This window comes from Anser brachyrhynchus (assembly GCF_964034855.1).
Source record: "Anser brachyrhynchus genome assembly, chromosome: 16".
Taxonomy (NCBI): Eukaryota; Metazoa; Chordata; class Aves; order Anseriformes; family Anatidae; genus Anser; species Anser brachyrhynchus.
The window spans coordinates 780,925-801,398 of NC_137734.1; the positions used below are offsets into that span (position 1 = coordinate 780,925).

Genomic DNA, 20,474 nt, shown 5'->3' on the forward strand with positions numbered 1-20,474 from the left:
TGCCCCCGCGGGAGCTGAGCAAGGGGCCGGGGCCGCTCCGCCCTCGGGCCCCCACACATCCACAAAGTCTTGGCCAGCTGCTCGTAGGAAACACTCGGGGGAAACGCAGTGTTTGTGCAAGGCGGGCAAAGCAGGGCACGGAGTAGGATTTCACAGCATAGGTGGGGGCAGAGTTCGCAGAGCCCACGGTGAGAGCCGCTGCTCTCCGTGCCCTCATTCATGCACTGAGTCAGCTCTGAAGTAAAGGGCTCAGACCTGGTCCAGGGCCAGATGATTGGGAAAGGGTAAATATCATAATACGAAGAAGTAGAAAAGTGGCCTGGCTGGTGTGACCTCAGTGAAATTCAGGACATGGAGATGATTGGAAAATGGAGCAAAATTGTCTGGGTTTAACCCAAGATGGGTCAGGCAGACATCACCCGGTATCTCTGCATGATAATTACTTTTAAGCCAAAAGGAACGGGACAGACCTCAGCTATCTGGGTTTCAGAAAGGCAGAGATAGAAGTGCTACTAGGGAAATTAGCATTTAAGCCGGAGAAGATGGGGTTTAAAAGGACTGTGAGAGGAGCGGGGACCCAGCAGGACCGCGAGAGGAGCGCAGGGCAGCGCGCGGCAGGCTGGCGGCGGGTGCCAGCAGCAGAGGGTCGGAGCGCTGCCCGCGGGCGGGGGGCTGCCGGGCCTGCCCCGGGGGACGAGGTCAGAAAAGCTCGTCTTGGCGAATTTGGCAAAAACAAGGCCGGAGGGGGTATGACTGATGCTTACAAACTCTGGGATGGGCAAGTGCCCTTTAAGCTGCGGAGCAGCACCGCGTGGGACTGCGAGCCGTGCCCGCATGACGGCTGGGAGTAGGGCAGTGTTTGTCTGCGACGCAAAATAGCGCGTTTTGTCAGACGGCTCCCGATTAGCTCATGGCGCGGCTGCCGGGGGGCGGGCAGCGGGTCGCCGTCCCAGACAGCCCGTCCCTGCCCGCTCTCACCCGCAGCAGGGCGTCTCAGCGGGCGAGACGCGAGCCGTGCAGCTGAGGACGGGATCCCGAGGGCCGACGGGGATGGTGATGGAACGGGTCGCGCCCGGCCCCGCCAGGTCCCCGGGGCTTTGGGCAGCACGCTCCCAGCAAGGGGCCGCTGAGCAGGATGACACCAACCTCTCCCACGTACCAGGGGAGCGGGTGGGACGGGGCCGAGGCTGCAGGCAGAGACATTCCTCTTAACCCCTAAAAAAAGGGAGAGGGCTCTTCTGCAAGCTGCTGCAGGGCACCGGCACCCTGGGTTTCGTGGTGGGGAGCTCGGGTGAGCGGCCTGGCTGGCAGTGGGGTGCAGCTTCCCAACGTGCTCCACAACGACCACTCTGGGCACTGCTCCGCAGGTTTATTACTATTAATGAAGTTAGTCGCATGTTAACGAACGCCCGCAAACGAAGTGCCCGTTGTCGTCGCTGGGACGGGGCTGCAGCAGTGGCACATGGGGGGGTTGCACGGCAGCTCTGGGCACGGGCCCCCCGCAGTGCCCCAGCACGGCTGCTGGGCACCTGGGCTGCTGGCGTGATGCAAACCCGGCCCGTACACGGATAAATGCACTTTACATGATGATTGCTACACACCTAGAGGATTATTGATTAACCTTGTGAGTTCTGGTAAATCAGGTTACTGCTGTTTCACAGAGGGGTGAGTGTTAAATGCTGAAAGGCTGAAAAAAATTGAAGGAATCTGAGACTCAGTGTTGGGCAGCGGGCCCCGGTGCCCCAGCTCCAAGCAGGGGACGCCCCAGTCAGGGATCGAGATATCCACAGCCGGGCAGAGACAGCCCGGACGGAAAGGGGCCGCTTTTACTTGGCGTTTGCTTTACCCAGCCCCGCGGTGCAGTGGTTTTCCAGGTAAACAATCTGGGGGGGCTTTTCAGAGGCGCTGGGCAGCCGGGGGCTCGGCAGGTCCCGGGGCACAGCCAGGCTCGCCGCTGGGGCTTCCTCGGTGGAGGTCTGTGAGTCTGAGTCTTCAGAGGAGAAACTGCTGTGGCTGGAGACCTGGAAGTACTGGGTGGTGTCCGCCCTCTGAGCCGCCGTCTGGCCTCGCGTGCTGGGGGCTGCCACCGCCCCACGCCCCAGGGTCTTGCTTGGAAGGGGGGGACACAAGCGGGCAGCACCCAGAAAACCCGCCTGGGGAGGAGACGTGGAGGGATGCGCCTGACGGGGTGGGCTGAGCTCCTGGGACGGGTTTCCTCCAGTCCCCTGCCGGGCTCTGCTGTCGCATTTTGGGAGGGAGCCGCCGGCCGCCCCACGGCACCGCGATGCGTGCTCGCCCTCCTGCACCCCCTTGCAGTGTGGCTGCGGGGATTTCGGCACTGAGCAGGTGGCTTCACCTGGCTCCGTGCCCACAGCAGGGCTAGGAGCGCTGCTGGCCGTGGGCTGCCCCGAGTCCTGCGCTGCTCCCTCGGCCGCGGCTCGCTCAGGGCTGGGAGCTGCTGGGTGGGCTGGGGCTGCAGACCCCGAGGAGCCGGGGGCGCCCCCCTGCCCGTCAGCCTGTGCTCCCCAGGCCTCCCGCAGCTCTGCCAGCATCTCCTCGAGGATCTGCCGGGTCTCCTGGTACTTGTGCCACGCCTCGGTCCAGGCTCCCAGCCCGCTGCTGCTCTGCATCCTGCGCACCTGCGCCTGCATCTCCTGCAGCTTCTCCATGGAGAACTCCACCGACAGCTTCTGGAAGGAGCTCTCCAGGCACTGCAGAGCCTCCGGGCACCCTGCTGGGCTCCCCCCATGCTTCACCCGTGCTGAGCACTGCCTGCAGCTCACGTTCAGCCACGTGATCTAGGAAACAAGACGAGAGCCGCCGGTGTTCTGCTGCCCACCCACGCCTGGTCCCTGAGAGGAGCCATGCACCCACCTTGCTGGAGAACCTGCAGAGCTCGCGCAGCATCTCCAGCTCTGCCTGCCGCCGCTCCACGTGCCTGTAGAAGCTCACCAGCTTCGTCTGGAAAAGGGCTGCAGCCACCTGGAAGGGGTCTGCCTCGGGGAACACCGAATCCTGGACCTCAGCCGCTTCCTGACACAAAGCCAGGCCGTGCCGGTACTGAGCCTGCGGGGTGGTAGGAAGGAAGGAAGGAAGGAAGCACGGTGCCCGCTCGCAGCACGGCGCTGACCTGCTGCCCGGGACCTGGCCGCTCAGGGTGAGATTGCGAGGAACAAATCTGTCACCACATCACTGTCAGATGCACTTGTGGGCTCTGCAGCGTGGCCCTGCAGGGGAGGGGGCTGTGAAGGAGGGATTTCGGGGTTCAGGAACAGCAGCCTCAGCCCAACCCGCAGCAGGGAGCAGCGGGCAGCACCCCCAGGGCAGCGAGGCCGCAAAGGGGCTGGCAAAAGTGGGAGGACGTGGGCTCAGTGTATCAAACTTTGCAATGATGTTTGAACACTTCTAATATTGCACGTTCCGATTTCTGCCAAGTGCCAGGCAGAGCACCTGGGCCAGGTACCAGCGCTGTTGGTAGCAATGATCCATGGATAGGTGCTATGGAAACCCCCTCCGAACATACTGTGGCCTGACGGAGGAACTCGTTGAAGCGCTCGAAGGACTTCTCGAAGCTGTCGGGGCTCCACTCCTCAGCACCCATCTCCTGCAGCCGCGCCGCTCCCTCCCCGTCCAGCCAGCGCCCGAGCTGCAGGGGAGACGGGCGGGGGTCAGGCGGGACCGGCCCCCCCGGCACCTCCCTTTCCTTCCCTGCACCACCCGGCTCTCAGACTGGTTATGCGCGGCAGCCCCGCAATTAAAATCAAAGCTCAGGCAATCCTGTTATTATCTGCACTTCCTTCATCATCAAACTGAGGAAACGTGAAAATGTCTCTGTGGCATTCCCCCGGCTGGACAGCTCTAATGTGCTGTGCCTGGGGGGGCTCTGGCTCCGGCCAGCTCCTGGGGCTGCTCCGCTCACCTTGCCGAACTCAGCCTCCAGCTCCCGGACCTTTCGGAGGAACTCCAGGCGCTCCAGGCAGCTGTTGGACTGCGACACCAGGTCGTGAACCTCCTCCTCCAGCTGGTTGTACAGCCCCTCGGCTGCCTCCATGCTGGCCCTGATTGAGGGGGGAGACGGGGAGATGGGGCTGTTGGTGGGTGGGGGGTGGTGGTACTGCCTCTGCCCCGTGGCAGGGTGCAGGGCTGGGTGCCCCAGGCACAGCTCTGGCTCCTCGGCTGCTCCGTGCCTCCCAAAGCCTCTGGCCGAGGCAGCTCTCGCTGGGCAGGAGCCTTTGCCTGCACTGCCCTGGGCAGCCGGCACCCGCGGAGCAGCCGGGCAGCGACGCAGCACGTGCGGCTGGTGGGAGCCCAGTGGGTGCCCGCAGCAGGAGCCGGGCAAGCTGCCTCCTCACCCTGACCCTAAGCCCCCTCACAGCCCACCCGTGACGTGTGGGACCCGCACAAAGGCATTCCCAGGCTGGGGGCGCACTGGGCAGCGGGCAGCACGCGCCAGCCCCATCACCACGCGTGCCGCAGGGGAGCACGCAGGGCACTGCCGTGTCCTGAGCTCCCCGTCCCGCGGGGCGAGCGGGGCTGACGGCGTCAGGCCATGGGACGGGGTTTGCTGCGGGGCTGCCCGGCCCAGCCGAGGGAAGGGAGCAGGGGGCAGCAGTGGGATCAGTGCTGCAGGCGTGTGTGCGCCGCCGAGCGAGCCCAGCATTCCTGGACACGGCACCGCTGCATGTGTGCAGCACCGCCGACACGTGCGGCATCGCCGGGGCCTGGCCCCATCTAGCGGCTTTGTCTGAGGCCAGCCCGCGGGGCTCGCTGCAGGCGGCGTCGAACAGCCCAGAGCCCGGTCCCACGGCCGTGGGATGACGGCGGAAATCCTGCAAAGTGCCGTCCGGCTGCAGGCTGCAGGGAGGTTGCGGGGCAGGAGCGGGCACGGAGCCAGCGCTGGGACGCGCTGGGAAGATGCTGGTGCTGGCGGGGCCCGGGCTGTCCCCAGGGAGGTGGCTCTGCCGGCCGCGGGTCCCAGTCCCCCCCCTCGCCATCGCAACCGCCCCGCTCCTACCTGACGTGGGGCGAGGTGCTGAGCCGGGCGGCCTCCCTCCGCAGCCGCGCCAGCACGGCCCCCCCCTCGCGCTGCAGGAGGACCAGCTGCGGGTCGCTCAGCACCCTGCGCATCAGCTCCTGGTGCCGCCCGATGCACGTGGCCGCATCCTGCCAAGGGACGGACACGGGCCTCAGCTGGGGCCTCGGGATGGGCAGCTCGGGGCTGTGCCATGAGGGAAGAGGGATGGGGACAGCCCCGGTACCTGCGTCCCCGCCAGGCCGTCGGCGCTCCGCAGCTCCTGGATGCAGCTCTGCAGCAGCTCCGACGCCCGCCTGAGGCTGGCCGCGAAGGGATGCAGCTTCTGCGGGGGGAAGCACCGGGGTGAGCGGGGCCGGGCGGCTGCACGGGTGGTGGGACAGGAGCAGAGGCTGCAGGGAGGAGGAGGAGGTGCAGAAGGGGGAGGACCGGCACTACCAGGCCAGTGGGGAATATTTTGGGGACACTGCATGAAGGCCAGCAAGGAAGGGAGTGGGGGTGGATGTGGGTGCGAAGCCAAAAGCAAGCTTTCCTATTGCTTTCCTGGGGATGCCCATGAGGCACAAAAGCTGCTCCGTGCTTTGAGCCTCGGGGACAGAGGGGCACCGCGGGAAGGTGAGGAGACAGCTGACGGCGTGATCACAGACACCTGGAAGAACTGAACCCACTCGCCGTGGCAGTAGGGGAAGGTGCCGTCCAGCTCCGCTGTCACCTGGGAGCTGTCGACGTAGCGGCCCAGGGCCTTCAACGAAGTCAGGGTCTCCACCTGCGGGGCAGGAAGCTCGTGAGCGCCGCAGGACCATGCTGGGTCCTTCCCCTGAGAATCCCCAGGGACAGCACGGAGCTGGAGGCCGAAGCCATGAGCTCGGTGCTCCCGCGGGGCTGAGCACGCCGAGCAGCAGCTCCGGCTGCATCTCCCTGCAGCTCCGCCGCGTTTGGATGCGCGGGAGATCACCAGGACTGCAATAATCTGCCACGATAGCCATGCTAGGTAATCAAGCTCATTAATATTTCACATTATATTAATTAAGCAGAGCAGCACTAGAGGAAGAATAAGCCCTGACAAGCTTAGATTTATTAACGTGACACCTGTGTCCGGCCAGTGGCAGTGACTGGGGAAGCACCTGCTAGCGCTGCCCGGCAGACCCGAGGGCAGCAGCCCCGGTGCGGTGGGGACCTGCCTGGGGTCCCCAAGCAGGGGGACCCTGAGGAGGGGACAGGGACGGGATGGGGACGGGTGGCCCTCACCTGCATGCCAGGCAGCCTCTCGCGGTGGGCACCCAGCTCCTTGTCGGCCAGCAGCAGCACGCTGTGGATGCAGCCAGGCGAGACGCTCTGCGGAGGCAGGGAAGAGTCACCCGGGGCAAACCCCAGCGCGCTGCCCGCGGGCTGCCCGTGGCGATGCCAGGGTCCAGGTCTGCTGAAGCCATGGGGAAACAAAGGAAAAGGCTCCCAGGCTCGCTGGCACGTGGAATGGCAACCAACTGCTCAGGGCACGGCCCTGTCCCCAGCCAGCACGGCAGCTTCCCCGGCAGAAAGGACCCATGGAAAGGAACCAGCCAGCAAGTCCCTCCCTAGCACCAGCGATGCTTCTCTGTGCGGGCACAGAGGATGGATCCTGCCAGGGCTGAGGAGGGACCTTTGGTCCTGAACGGCCGCGGCAGCGGGGCTGGCATTTCTGGGGCCCCAGAGACGCAAGTGCCTGGCGTGGGCTCTCTTTGGGAGCAGGGGGCTCTGTCGTGGTCGGGGACTGTCCGTGCTGCTGTGGACGTGCCCAGAAATTAGAGGCTTAACGGCAACTTTGGGAACAAAGGGGCGGTTGTTTAAGTGTTGCCAGCCTGGCAGGAGATGAGAATGTCTGTCGGGGAGAAAGCAGCAAGAGAGATGTGTTTTTTTCTAGATAAATATATTGTGATGCAGCAGCAGGCAGCTGAGATCTGCCCCAGTAAGCCCGCACCATGGCGCTTACAGGTAAAAATCTGTGAGTGAGACAAAAGCACAGCCTCGGGCACCCCGGGGACGGGCTGCCAGCAAAGCTGCTCTGAGCTGGAGGGTCTGGATGTGGCTCTCAGGATCCCATCATAGGAGGGCTGGCACCTCGGCCGCCGTGGGACAGGGCCTCCCAGCATTTACCTGCCACCGAGCGCTCGGCCCCACGTACCTGGACGGAGCGGAGAGCAGAGAACAGAGCCGGGGAGGGCGGCTGCCTCCTGGCGTCCACCACGGCTGTCAGCCCGCTGTCCTTCGCATCCTTCCTAGCCCAGGGAAATAAAGCACAGTGACAAGGGGGCAAATTCTGCTGGTCGGCAGTGGGTGTTCCCCTCGGACTAGACCCACTGGAAGACAGGGCAGCACATCCCCCCGGAGGAACAGCAGCACGGGGGCCGTGGCCTCATCCCTGCGGCTGAGCCCCAGCCCGGGGCAGTGCGGGACGGGGACACAGGGCAGTGCAGCAGGGACACAGGGTCCTCGCCCCTGCCCCAGGGTGACTGCGGTGGGGACTGAGGACACGGTGATGAGCGTGCAGGATGTGCCCGAAGCAGAGCATGCAGGACACAGGGCACCCGTCCCGGCTGGCTCCTGGGGCTGCTGCAGCCCCCGAGCCAGGAAGCAACCAGGAGGGTCCCACCAGGTCCGCCCGGCCCTTACCTGGGGAGGGAGCAGAGGCAGAGGAGGAGCCTCGCCAGCTCAGCAGCAGAGCACCAGGCGGCCCCCCAGGCGCTGCCGCTGGTGGTCACCTGCAGGAGGGCCCTGCCCAGCTTGTCCGTGCCACCTGTGGGGGAAGGCGGGTGAGTGACCCCCTCCGTGGTGCACAGCCCACACTGAGACAGCTCTGCCCGGCCGGCACCGAGGGGCTCCCGCAGCCGGCGCGGTGGCTGCCTGGCTCCAGCTCCCCCCAGCCCTTCAGCAGGGGCAGCGAGAGCCGTGCCGGCCCGCGAGGGCTCTCGCACCAGCACCAGCCCTGGCATTTCCAGGGCCGAGCAGCTGGGGATGGTTTTCCTTAAAAAAAAAAAAAAGACGGTTTTGCCAGAGCAAAACCTATTCCAGCTCTTGGGAAAAGGAAGAATCCAAACATTTAGCATTTGGCAGCTAAAAGCTGAAAAGCTTCATTTCTGAGGAATGGTGTGGGAGGGCTCCGTGCAGCTGAGCACAGTGTCAGCTGCTCAGAGCAGACTGCCTTTTTAACGTCTTCTTAATTTTTATTTTTTTTTTCCCAGCTGAAAGGAAATTTTCCACCTGGGGGCTTTCTGGACTCTAGCAAAGTTCTGAGACCTCCCTCCAGACGCCCTCTCCAGCAGAAAGTCCCCTCCAGCCCCCGTGGCTGGCGGTACCTGGCAGGCAGATGATGCCGGAGCGCAGGAGCCCGGCGTGCAGCTCCTGCCAGGCCGGTGGCTGCCGGCTCCGGGGCACCGAGGGGCCGTTCTGGCTGCCCATGCTCTGCAGGGGCCGGTCCTCCATGGGGGCTGCAGCCGCCGCGTCCGTACCTGCCCGTGGGAAGAGAGGAGAGGAGCTGGCAAAGTGCAGTGGGGCGATGAGTTGCGACCCCTCTGCGCAGCCCGCCATCCCGCTCGCTCGTCACCTTTCCCAGCTGGCTTGGCTCTGCCCATCCTGGGCGAGTAAATGGCTGACACCTTCTTCCAGCCCCCTTCGTGCTGGCTGGTGGAGCCGTCCCCGGGTGCTGTCCCCAGCCGCGGGCCCTTCAGGAAGGAGAACTTGTGGCCAGAGCCTGCCGCCTCTGAGCGAGCAGGGGCCGGGGGGAGCCGGGGGCTGCCCGGCCCTGCCGCCTCCCCCCCTGTCACCCCTGGACTGGCCCCGCGGGGGCGGTGGGCGAGCAGCGGGGGGCTGCTGGGGTGGCCAGCCCTGCTGCCACTTGGTGCAGGGGTCTTACATGGGGCAGCAGGGGGCACGGGGCTGTCCGGCTCCTCCAGGATGGCTGCCATCAGCCCGGGGCCGAAGCTCACCGGGTTCTGCAGGGCGGCCAGGTAGGAGTCGCGGTGGCGGCACCGTGGGCCGTGCAGCCCCGGCTCCCCGCTCAGCCTCCTCTTCTGGCATGGGCTGCAGGGACCCTCCTGCGAGCTCGGCCCCCCCACACGGGGCCAGGAGCCCACCCCTGGGCCTCCGCTCGCCCAGGGCAGCACCGCCGCAGCCCCCTGCCCCACTGGGTGGGCGGGCGGCAGGGACCTGGCCAGGAGGTCCAGCTTCTCCTGGGAGAGGTCCAGCAGGTCCACGTACTCCCCCTCCAGGTTCTGGCTGACGATCTCCTGGAGACTGGGCACAGCCAGCGCGGCTGGCGTATGCCGCGAACCAGCTTGGTCCACCTTGATCAGCCCCGGATATCTCCCGTGGTTTGACTTCCAGGAGGCGTCCTTGCAGCCTGGGATGGTGCCTGGGATGTTGCTGTAGGGCTCGGGGGTGCCTGCCGTGCCGTGGGACACGGGTGTGATTGCTGCTGCAGGCTCAGGAGCTGAGCCATCTGGGGCACCCTTGGGCACGGTGTCGGATCCAGCCTTGGGCTTGTCAATGAACTCTGGCGTGGCGATCTTGCTCCACGGCAGCGGGGCGATGCCATTCTCAGTGGCCACCAGGCAGGTGTGCAGGGGGGGGCCGGCATGGTCGCAATTAATTTCCTCCAGCCACTCGTTGGTGAAGAGCAGCGCGTAGGTGGCCTCGGGGATGGGCATCTCCTCCACGCTGCGCAGGTCCTGCGAGAGGTGCTTGACGGTGATGCGCGCCGAGTGCTCCTCGCACGGCTCCGCTTGCAGGTAGAAGTCCCCGGAGCGCAGCAGGAGGGGGTTGAGCGGCGCGAGGTGGACGACCACTTTCTCGTGCAGACACAAGGGCCAGCCTTCATGGAGAAAGATGCAGTTAAAGTAGGGAGCCTGGGAGGGAGGAAGAACACAGGGCATCAGCAAGAGCCTCCGCCTGCTCCCATGCCCTCCCAGCTGGGCCCCGCGTGCTCTTCCCGGGATGGAGACTGAAGAACCCACAGACCCACCAGGATGTCCCTGAGCGGAGCCCACCCGTCAATGCTCAGCCTGTGGCCGTTCCCGGGGGTGCTGCGCGCTCCCCCCACGCTAATGGGGCGAGGCAGCGCAGGAGGGCCACCTTCCAGTGTCAGGGGGACGGTGCGTGCTGGGGTCCGTGCCAGGCACACCACAGCGCCCGCTCTGTGGGGAGGGCACAGGGGCAGGGATGGGGATGTGCAGACAGGGAGGCACAGCTCGGGGTAGGGCCCGGCCCCGCAGGGCATCATGCATGAGGGAAAACTGGCCATGGAAGCGAGGCGTGGGGCGGTGCGCGAGCTTACACAGGCCGCCTGCCGCACGTGCTCGAAGAGGCGCTTGGCTGGGATGAGGAACTCGAGCAGGCAGCAGAGCCCGTCCCCGCGGTAGCTGGTCTCCAGCAGGCGGAAGACCTGGCCCAGCACCGTCGGGGCCGTGGCTTCGAAGGGCGGGTAGAGGGCACGGAGGGCGCCCTGCACCGCCGCGTCCAGGGACTGCGCGTCCTGCGGGAGGAAAATGTCGCTGGTGGGGAGAGCGGCCCCGGGGCGGGATGCCGTCACCCCTCGGAGCCTGTGCCACCATCCCATGCCACATCCACCTGCAGTGTGGCTGAGCTTGAGGCTCAAACCCTTCCTGTGCTGGGAGCTGGGGAAAGCGGGCACAGAGCGCACAGAGCACCGCGGAGCTGGGGGCACAAGCACGGCGGGTCCAGATCCTGGAGCTCGCTGGGTTTGGCTGTGGTTTAATGAGCCTGAGAGAAGCCCCGAGCGCAGCCCGCTGCCCTGCTCAGACAGCCGGCCGCGCAGCAGCCGAGGGGTTAAGCTGAGCCCCGGAGATGTGCCGCGCTCAGCAACTTGTAGGAATGCAGCGGCCGGAGGGAGATGGAGAAAGGACAAACATCTGAAGATGGATGGAGTGTTTCGGTTCAGACCCGTTGTTGGATACGATGAACTCAAAGTTAATCACTGAGTGTTTTCTGGGAAGTGCTCTGCTGGGTCAGAGCCCCATCCTGCCAAAGACTTCCAGACTGGGTCAAGAACGCCGGGTTTTGTGCCGTGCATAAGATCGCCTGAGTTTGCTCTCCCGGCTTTGCAGAAGACAGTAGTTACACAGAGCTCACGGATGCAATGGTACATGGAAGGAAGCATTCAGAGCGTTCATATTAAATCTCAGCTGCACCACAGAGAGCGCAAGGGTGAGTATAAACATGGCTGCAGAAAAGAACGCCGTGCCAGTGAGCAAGGGTGACAGAGATGTCGATGTCACCAGCTCGTTTGGGGGTATTTCTGCCGGAGAGGCTCCAAGAAGCACCAAGACAAGGCTGGTGGGGGCTCGATCCTGGCCGGCGGGTGGGCGAGCTGTGCCTTTCTGTGCGGGATAGGGGCCGGCCAGCCTGTTTGGGGGGAGCCTGCCCTCTGCCCTCTGCCCTCTTCCTCTGGACGCTTCCCCTGCTCCTTCTGTGTGTCCAGCGCTGCGTGTGGCCCTGCACCGCACAGCTACCCAGGCTCTGGCATCAGGCACAGCCAATGGCGAAGCTGAGCCCCTGACCCGGGGCTGGGCTCCAGGTCTAATGGTGGGGGGATCCTGGTGCCCCTGGGACAAGCATCTTTCCCGGTGGCCGGCAGCAGGGCAGATCCCCTCCCTGGCCAGCTGCAGCTCACCCTTGGCCCCGCAGTGCACAGAGCAAGGCGTGCTCAGGGGGGCCGGGTACGAGCTGGAGGTGGGAACGTGCTTCGGGCAGCCGACGGCGGGTCTGGGAACCCGCCCAGAGAGAACGTGGCCTTGGTTAATGCAGCTTAATTAGCTTTAATGTGCTTTAGCTAAAGCACTTTGCAGTCACACTTTGGTTAATTCTTCTTGACATTTTCTGTGTCTGTACCCAGAAATCTGCCGCCGTCGGGCCTGGAAGGAGGAGCTGCGGGGCCTGGGCAGAGAGGGAGGAAAGCGAGGCCCTGCTCACTGCCTGGTCTGCACGTGCGCTCCCTGTGGATTTCCCCTCACGCGTGCCATTCAACGCCGCTTTTCTCACGCTTGGTCTGCCTGCACGACATCCCTTCCTGGGGGACCTCGGCCAGGGGCCCTCCTGCCCCAACACCCCGAGCTCGGCTCCTTCCCGTCCCGGCGTGGCGGCGCAGAGCGGGGCCGGGGATGGGCCAGCCCTGCACAGCCCTGGCACGTCCCAAAACCAGCTCTTCTGAAACCAAACCAAACTCTCCCTGGCCAAGCTCATTTGGCACTGATGAAAAAGCAAAAGAAATCAGAAAGAGAAGCCTGGTCCCGCTGAGCCACGGGGCTGCTCCATGCCACGGGCAGCCCCCAGCCCGGCCGTTCCCCCCGCAGCCGCAGGGGGGTCTCTGAGGGGCGGGGGGTGCAGGCTGCGGTCCGGAGGGGCGAGGGCGTGCACGCTGCCAGCAGTCCTGTCCCAAACCCGCTGACACCCCAATGCCGTCCCCCGAGACCCCACGCTGCCCTCCCCGTCCTGCCTGGCTGCCACTCGCTGCGGGGAAGGTGCCGAGCCCGTGGAGACTGGGGGGCACTGGTGGACGCGCAGCCAGGGGAAAGTGGGGCGTCAGAGCGGGGACAGCCCCGCTGCCAGGGGGGGCAATCTCATCGCCCTCATCAAAACCCAGCCGCAAGGTGGATTGCTACGGGACGGATCCACTGAATAAACAGAGCCACTTTCCTGCCAATGGAATAAAAACGCACAGAACTTCCTAAAGCAGCAGGGACGGTGTCGGCCAAAGCCAGGAGAAAAGTATTGACTGATGGAGGCACCAGACACAGCCCGGGTTGCGCTGAGGGATATTTTGGCCTCGAACGCCTAGAAATGTTTTTGTTAAGTGTCACAAAGCACTTCATCACCGCGAGAGGTTTTTGGGGTAAACACGGCGCAGCAGCTTTGTGTTCGTGCGAGAGGCTGAGGCGAGCCTGGCCAGGGAGTGATTAGAAATCAAAAAGGAACCAATTAGCCCACTTCCCTCCACCAGCTGCAAGGGAGTGCAGGAATGAAACAAAAGGCGTGAGGGAGCATAAGGAGATTTACATTTGCAAAGCTATTTCCATTTTAATAAGCCAAAGTGCTGTTAAATAGAGATTGATATTTCTCCCCAAATACCCATATTTTCCAGAAGTGGTTTATACCAACACGGCGAGCTGGGCTTTGGTGTTTTGGTGCAGGGAAGTTGTTTAACTCACACCCAACGCCACAGGGTGACTCCGCTCCCTCTCCTCTCCCCAGCTCAGGAGGGAGCGAGCTTTGAACGCTCGGGCCGGCAGTGAACAACAGCTCCTCTCCCTCTTCCGCAGCTCCCCATCAGCGAGCTTGGCAGGGCAGGACGCAAACGCTCACCCACAGCCCCGGCACGGAGGAGCCGGAGGCCGGCGCTCAACGCAGCATCGCCCGGGAGCCCGAGGCAACGGCGCGTGCGGCTGCAGCGACGGCCGGCCGGCCGGCCCGGGGAGGATGCGCCGCACGTCCCTGTGCCCGCGAGGCCGGCACGGCTCGGGCAGCGGCACCCGCTTGGTGCACCCCAAGCTTTGCAGGGACGTTGAAGCCCTCGGGCCCCGCGCACGCCTCGCCCCGAGCCCGCTGCCACCCGACGCCTCCGCGCTCGGTGCCAGCCTCGTGCTCGGGCGCGCGGGGCGCGGGCAGCAGGTGCTCGGGGCAGCGGCAGCGTAAAGGATAGGAAAGCAGAAGGCATTACCATGCTTAATGGGAAGTGGCAGAGGGCCCGGGGGAGACCGCGGCAACAACTGTCCCTTCCCTCTTCCTTCCTCGGGGCCCGAGCACTGCCTTATTGCCCGCGGCTGGCCCGCCGCGCTCCGCCGCTCCGCTGCGGCTTCTCCCCGGCTGGTGGCTCCTCGACGAGGTCCCGGTGCCCCGCGACGAGGTCCCGGTGCCCCGCGGGCGCTGCGGGGCTGCCGCCACCCCCGGCCCCATCGGCGCGCCCGGGCCGCCGGCCGGGCAGGCTCCCTCCCAGCAGCCGCGTCAATGTGGGAAAAAAAAACAGAACGAAAGAAAAGAAGAAGAAAAAGAGCGAGCCCCGCTGGCGGGGGAGGGGAGGGGAGGGCGGAGGGGAGGAGAGGGAGGGGAGCGGAGGAGAGGGGAGGGAAGGGAAAGGAAGGGGGGCGCAGCGGGGGCTGCCCGTGGGACGCGGCGCTCGGTGGCTCCGGCTGCCAGCGCTGCCCGGCCACGGGGCGCCGAGTGGGGTGGCCCTGGGGTGGCCGTTGGGTGGCCGTTGGGTGGCCCTGGGGTGGCCGTGCCGTGGCTGTGGGACGCCCACAGTCCCGGTGCGGAGCTGTCCCGGTGCCAGCCCCGACGAGCGAAGGTGCCCACGGGGGCCACGCTCCCACCCGCTCCGCTCCCCCCCCCCCGAGCCCCCACTGCAGGGCTGCGCTGCCCGGGGCTGCTCCGTGCCCAGCTCGGGGGGCAGCGGGGCTGCAAAGCCCCCGGCCAGCCCCGTGCCCGGCTGCGTCCCGCTGCCCATCGCCGTCCTTCCCAGCACCAGGGACCTGCAGAAGTCTGGCGTGTGCACGTGCATGCGTACAGCGCGTGTGTGCGAGTGTTCGTACGTGCAGGCGTACGCCGGTTGTGGTGGATTTCCCCTTTTTAAATTAATACGGGCCGGTGTCTGCCAAAGAGAGCACTTCGCAGAACTCCGAGTTTTTACTTCGGGGTTGGCCCAAAGGTAGAGCAGAAGCAAAGTGCCTTTGACAGCTCTCTGGGATGATTCAGCCATGGAAAGTACCTCTCTGGGGGCAGAGCGGGTGATCAGGCAGCCAGAAGTCGGACAAAAACAATCGGTGCAAGAGCCAGAGCCCCAGGTCCGGTATCTCGCAGGGCAAAGCGCGGCCGTTGGGCACGGCTCTCCAGTCCCCCGGGCACAGCACCAGGTGCCCACCTGCCCTCTGCTCCCCGCTCAGGCTGAAGCCGTGCCCGCCCTCGTGTTTGCGGGCAAAGGCTCAGGGCTGGGCTGGGGACGAGAGCGGGGATGGCTGGGCCGGCTGCAGCGTGGGCCGTGGGCTGCCGGGGCAGCGTCGGTAACAAAGATTTCTCCGGGGATCAGCGAGCAGCCGAAGGACACGCTGTGAAAACAAGCCGAGGCGGGAGGAGGTACAGCTGGGGAGCTTGGAGGGAGGAACGGCGCGAGGGAGGGCTTTCTGCGTTTGCCTCCCATTTCCGTGGGAGCAAGCGAGAGCCCTTTTGTCGCCAGCGCAGAGCACGAGCGCTGCGGGGCTCAGGCGCCAGCAGCTGTGTGCGGGCAGCGGCTCGGCCGTGGGGAGCGGGGCCGGGGCGCCCGCTGCAGCCCCCTGCAGCCCCCTGCTCGGCTCCAGACCCCCAGGCACCGCCGCAGCTTCGTCGACGCTGGCACACAGCTGGCCCCCGGCCCCAGCCGTCTGCCCAGGAACCCTCACGCCAATTGGGGCCCACTGGGCCAGCTCCTCCCTTCCCCACCAGCCGCCAATTGCTCCTTTAATTGCGTTAGTTCACATAGTCTGCTTCAGCCTTTTTATGGATTCCCTGAGCGTGGGGTAGGAGGGAGCATGAGATCATGCTCTGGCCTCCTGTGATTGCCTGGTTACCTCTGAAGCGAGCCCAGGAACTCGTTTTGGCTTCTGCGCCTTCGGAGAACTGCTGCAGGCGGGCGGGGGGTGGCTGAGGGGTCCCGCACCAGCAGTTGGGGCGAGCAGAGAGGACGGCCTGATGTGAAGCCTGGTGGGACCCTGACCCTGGTGGGACCCCCACCCTGGGCCCTGCAGTGTCCCCGAGGCCAGCAGCTCCCTGCCTGGCCGTGGGTTCCTCTTTCCTGGGGTGCTCGCCCTGTGACTGCCCCCAGCATGGCAGGGTCTGGCCCCGCACCCCCCAGAGCGGCTCCCTGCACCCCCCTGCTGCCCTGGGACAGCCAGGTGGGGGGGCAGGGGGGCAGGGGCCAGGCCTGCCCAGCAAAGGGCAGAGCTTCTGGGGGCCTCCCGGGACCCCTGGCCCCATGAGCTCACCCTCCTCTTTGGCTCCCTTTCTCCACCTCCTGTTTTGCCCGAGCAGCTGCTGGGGCAGGCTGCATGTGGCCTCTCGCCCTGCCCCTCCGGCGGCACAGAGCCACCATTCAGAGCCCCCCCTCCCCAGCCCCGGCCCTGCCTGAGGTCATCATTCCTGCATTTTTATTTTTACTTTTCTGCAAAATCACCCCCTCTGCTCTCCGCGTCCCCTTTTGTCTCCCCGAGGCTCCCAGACTCGTGCCGGGAGGCGGCGTGCCCTGGGGGGGAGCAGCGTGTTGGGGTGCTGGCAGCCCCCCGCGGGTGGGGGACGCCCTGGCTGTGGAGCTGCTCTGGGGGGCCCTGGGACAGCACCAGGACGCTGGGGCAGAGGCAGAGCGCGGGTGGTGAGCCCGGTGTTGGGGAAGGTCCCGGGGGCCAAGCTCCCGCTGGGAGCCCCATTGCTTGCGGCCAAACCCCTGCACCCGGGGTCCTCATCTGCAAATTGACGCTTCTCGCTGCGCCCCCCTGGTTTTAGCTCTTGCGTCCCCGAGCGTGTCCGGTCACTTGTCTTTGATGCTGGCGTCAGCTGGTGACCCTGCGCTGGCCGAGAGCCTTCCCTGCCTCCCAGGAGCAGCCGGAGCTGGGTCACGCCGATCCTGCAGCTGGGAAAACAGCGTCGGGGGAGCCCCCACGCTGCCTGACTGTATTTTGAGGTGCTGCTGGATTGAAGGCTGCGGGGGGCTCCCAGCAGCAGGTGAGGGTGGGCAGTGGCGGTGATTCGGCACAGGGGCTGGAGCCACAGCCCCCAGCGCCCCGATGCTGGCGGCCTTTCGCAGAGGTGTGGGTGACATCCCTGCAGCTCCAGGGACATCCACGGTGGCCCCTGGCCCTGGGCAGAGCCCTCTGGCCCTGTTGGTGGCAAAAGGGAGTTGCGGATAGAGGGAGGGTTTTATTCCTGGCTGTGGACTTCCCTTGTTCCAGGTTCCCTCTGAAACTGGCTGGGTTGCTCTCACTTTTCTGCTGAGTGCCCCTGGGGTTTCCCCACGGTTTCCCCATTAGAGCATTTGCCAGACCACAGCTGGGCTTTGTGGCCACAAATAAAAGCCAGATAAGCCGGAATCAGAGATACCTCTGGCACCAGCCTGCTCGTCTTTGATGTGGCCGTCCGGGCTGGCGTCAGCTGGTGACCCGGTGCTGGCAGAGAGCCATCGCCACGGGGAAGTCCCGTGGTGTTTGTGGCACCGCACACAACGGATGTGGATGGGTTTCCTCGCCAAAGTCTCGTGCCTGGGTGTCCTGCTCGCTGCCTGAGGTGTGGTGGCCTGGCCGCACGTGCTGCCTCTGCCAGCAGCGGTGGGGCACAGGCCGTGCACCCACCGTGGCCACGCCAGCAGTGCTGGGGATGGAGCAGGGCCGCAGCCAAAGCCCAGGTCCCCTCTGAGAGCCCAAGGACACAATTGCAGGATGGGTTTGGCCATTGCATCATGTAGGAGATGTGGAAAGAGCTGTGAGCAGGACCGGGAACTGCCTGCACGTGGCAAGGAGCATGTGGGGCCAGAGCACAACATGGTGGGGGGGAAGGATGGCAGGGGGACGGCAGCACACAGGTCCTGAGCCGTGTCCCAGGGCTGCCGGCGGAGAGGAACCTCCCAGCTCTGCCAGGCGATGCTGTGCACTGCCCAGCAAGCCCTGTGCCCCTGTGGGGTGGCCAGGCCCAGCTCTGGCAGCCCTGGGGAGCACAGCAGCCCGCCGAGCGGCCGGGCCGGGCCGGGCTTTGCAGTTAATTCACTGCTGTCACCCCCAGCAGGAAGCGCTGCCGGGACTAGCCCTCGGTGTTGGGTGTTAGAAGTGGTTCCAACTGTTCCTTGACAAACACGGGATTGTTTGGTCAGGCTTCATGCTGTGTTTTTTCAGTTCAACTTTAAAATTTGCTCAAAGCCAGAAGGAAAACGTTGTGTTTGTGCTTCCTCAGCATGCTGCCCCCCATGAAATTTCATTTCTCCTCACGGAAGAGGTTCTGGTTCCTTAATGCTCACCCTGAGTGTCTTAAATATCATTTTGAAACTGCCCCGTAGAGATGCCGTGCCACAAACGTGCGCCTCCGGGGAGTTCCTCCTTCACTGCGAGCAAGACTCAGCAGAAAGCTGAAACGGGGCTTTGGCTCTTGAACCTTCTCCTCTGCTCTGGGCTTCCTCTTTCTGTGTACAACGAGCTCTGCCCTGGGGCTCCTGGGCACCAGGGATGTGTTGGGGCCGGTGCTGATGGCTCCAGGCAGCCCACGGAGCATCCCGCGGGACGCGGCTCTCCCCCGGGCTGTGTGCCCTGTGCTGGCAGGCGCTGTCACCACCCGGCCTGCCGGGCCGCTGGGTCCCGCGTGGGCTCCTGCTGCTGCCTCACAGCACAGCCCCAGCAGCCGGACCCAAAGGGGCAGGGCCGACCCATCACGCTCAGCAAACCGGCGGCTCGGGGACATGGAGACTGCGGTCCTGCTCCCCAAAGCCTCGTCTGCAAGTTTGGTGTGCGCTTGTCGCGCGCGGGCGAGGCAGCCTGCAACTACGGGGAAGAAAGACAGAAGGATCTGAGGTCCCCGGTCTCGCCAGCACCGAGCCTCCCTGTGCCGGAGCCTCCAGCAAAGCCATCCCAGGCTCTGCGGCCCTGCCTGGGGTGCTGCTCTCCAGGCTCCGTGGCACAGTCATGCCAGGCCGCTGTGCTTGAGCAATAGCTGGATTTCACAAATGCTAAATGCAGGGATGTTGCCTCTGGACAGATAGGAGAGCTGGGCGATCACCAGCGACATGAAGTTTAACAAAAGCAAGTGCTGGGTCCTGCACCTGGGACGGGGCAACCCTGGCTATACGTACAGACTGGGTGACGAGACGCTGGAGAGCAGCCCCGCAGAGAGGGATCTGGGGGTTGTGGTTGACAGCAAGTTAAATGTGAGCCAGCAGTGTGCCCTGGCAGCCAGGAGGGCCAACCGTGTCCTGGGGTGCACCAAGCACGGCCTTGCTAGTCGGTCGAGGGAAGTGATTGTCCCGCTCTGCTCTGCGCCGGTGCGGCCTCACCTCAAGTACTGTGTGCCGTTCTGGGCACCACAGTACAAAAAGGACATTAAACTGTTGGAGAGTGTCCAGAGGAGGGTGATGAAGATGGTGAAGGGCCTAGAGGGGAAGACATAAGAGGAGCGGCTGAGGTCACTGGGCCTGTTCAGCCTGGAGAAGAGGAGGCTGAGGGGAGACCTCATCGCGGCCTACAACTTCCTCGCGAGAGGGAGTGGCGGGGCAGGGGACCTATTCTCCATAAACACCAGAGATAGGACCCACGGGAACAGTGTTAAGCTGAGGCAGGGGAGGTTTAGGCTGGACATCAGGAAGAGGTTCTTCACCAAGAGGGTGGTCGCACACTGGAACAGGCTCCCCAGGGAAGGAGTCACTGCACCAAGCCTGTCTGAATTTAAGAAGCGATTGGACTGTGCAATTAGTCATATGGTCTAAAATTTTGGGTAGACTTGTGTGGTGCCAGGAGTTGAACTTCATGATCATTATGGGTCCCTTCCAACTCGGGATATTCTGTGATTCTATGATTCTGTGAACTAGGACTTCCCTGGTTACAGGGAGGGATCTGCCCGCATCAGCTGCTGAGGACTTCCCTTGCTGCTTCCAGAAAGGAAAATAAAAGCTAATCACTTCTGAATCACTTTTTCTTCCACCAGCTCTCGTAGTGGTGGCCAGGGAGCAGCAGGGCTGCTGGGCTCTGCAGAAAGCCCAAGGCAGCAGGGGGGCTCTGCCCTGCCCAGCCCTGCCCCACAGACTGCTGCCTCCCCGCCTCGCTGCACCCCCTCGTGCACCCGTCGTGAGCCCAAGAGCTGTGGCACCTGGGACCCCAGAAATTTTGCATCTGGCGCTCATCCGTGGTACAAGAGACATCTCCTGGGCATGGCTGCTGCTGGGCAGAGCTCTGGGGCTGGGGTCGGGAGGTGCGCGGGCACCCCTCAGTCCTCGATTCCGTCCCCCCTCGGCCCCGTTGTGGCCACCCAAGCTGAGGTGAGGGCCTCTTGGCCAGCCCCTGGGTGTGAGGTGACTTGGGATTTTTCTTGCAGGAGGCAAAAAGACGTAACTTTAGCCCTTGTTGTGCCCCAAGGTTGTTCCACTGGTAATGCTACAACCAGTGCCTTGGATGGGTCTGGGTCGTGCTGGTGGCAGTTATTGGGGCAGAGTAGGGGCCCCGCGGGGCAGGACAGGGGCAGCCTTTGCTGGGTAGAGGGCAAAGCAACCGGGCAGGGCAAAAAGCAAACAACTGCCCCATAAACTCAGCCAGCAGCAGGGAGCCGAAGCCAGCGGCTCGTCTGTGCCCCGGGTGGCTGCTGCTGTGGGGAGGGGCTGCGTGCCCCTGGCACGGGGCTGGGGCCGTTACCTCCTGGTCCTTGCTGGCCTTCCCTGCTGCTTTGGGAGCGGGGCAGCGGCCAA

The 20,474-nt window shown here is 64.7% G+C and overlaps 1 protein-coding gene across 1 annotated transcript; it reads right to left on the reverse strand.

The window, feature by feature from the left end:
- Positions 1-1,348: 1,348 nt before the first annotated feature.
- Positions 1,349-20,433, reverse strand: KIAA1755. The gene is made up of 14 exons (XM_080558635.1): positions 13,740-20,433; positions 10,341-10,538; positions 8,613-9,912; positions 8,365-8,517; positions 7,682-7,805; positions 7,194-7,287; positions 6,281-6,367; positions 5,682-5,798; positions 5,259-5,357; positions 5,015-5,163; positions 3,920-4,058; positions 3,524-3,646; positions 2,875-3,066; positions 1,349-2,798 (listed from the first exon to the last, which is right to left on the reverse strand). The coding sequence occupies exons 1-14, from the start codon at positions 13,740-13,742 to the stop codon at positions 1,827-1,829; spliced, it is 3,750 nt and encodes a 1,249-aa protein (XP_080414761.1). The 5' UTR covers positions 13,743-20,433; the 3' UTR covers positions 1,349-1,826.
- Between the last annotated feature and the right edge of the window lie 41 nt (positions 20,434-20,474).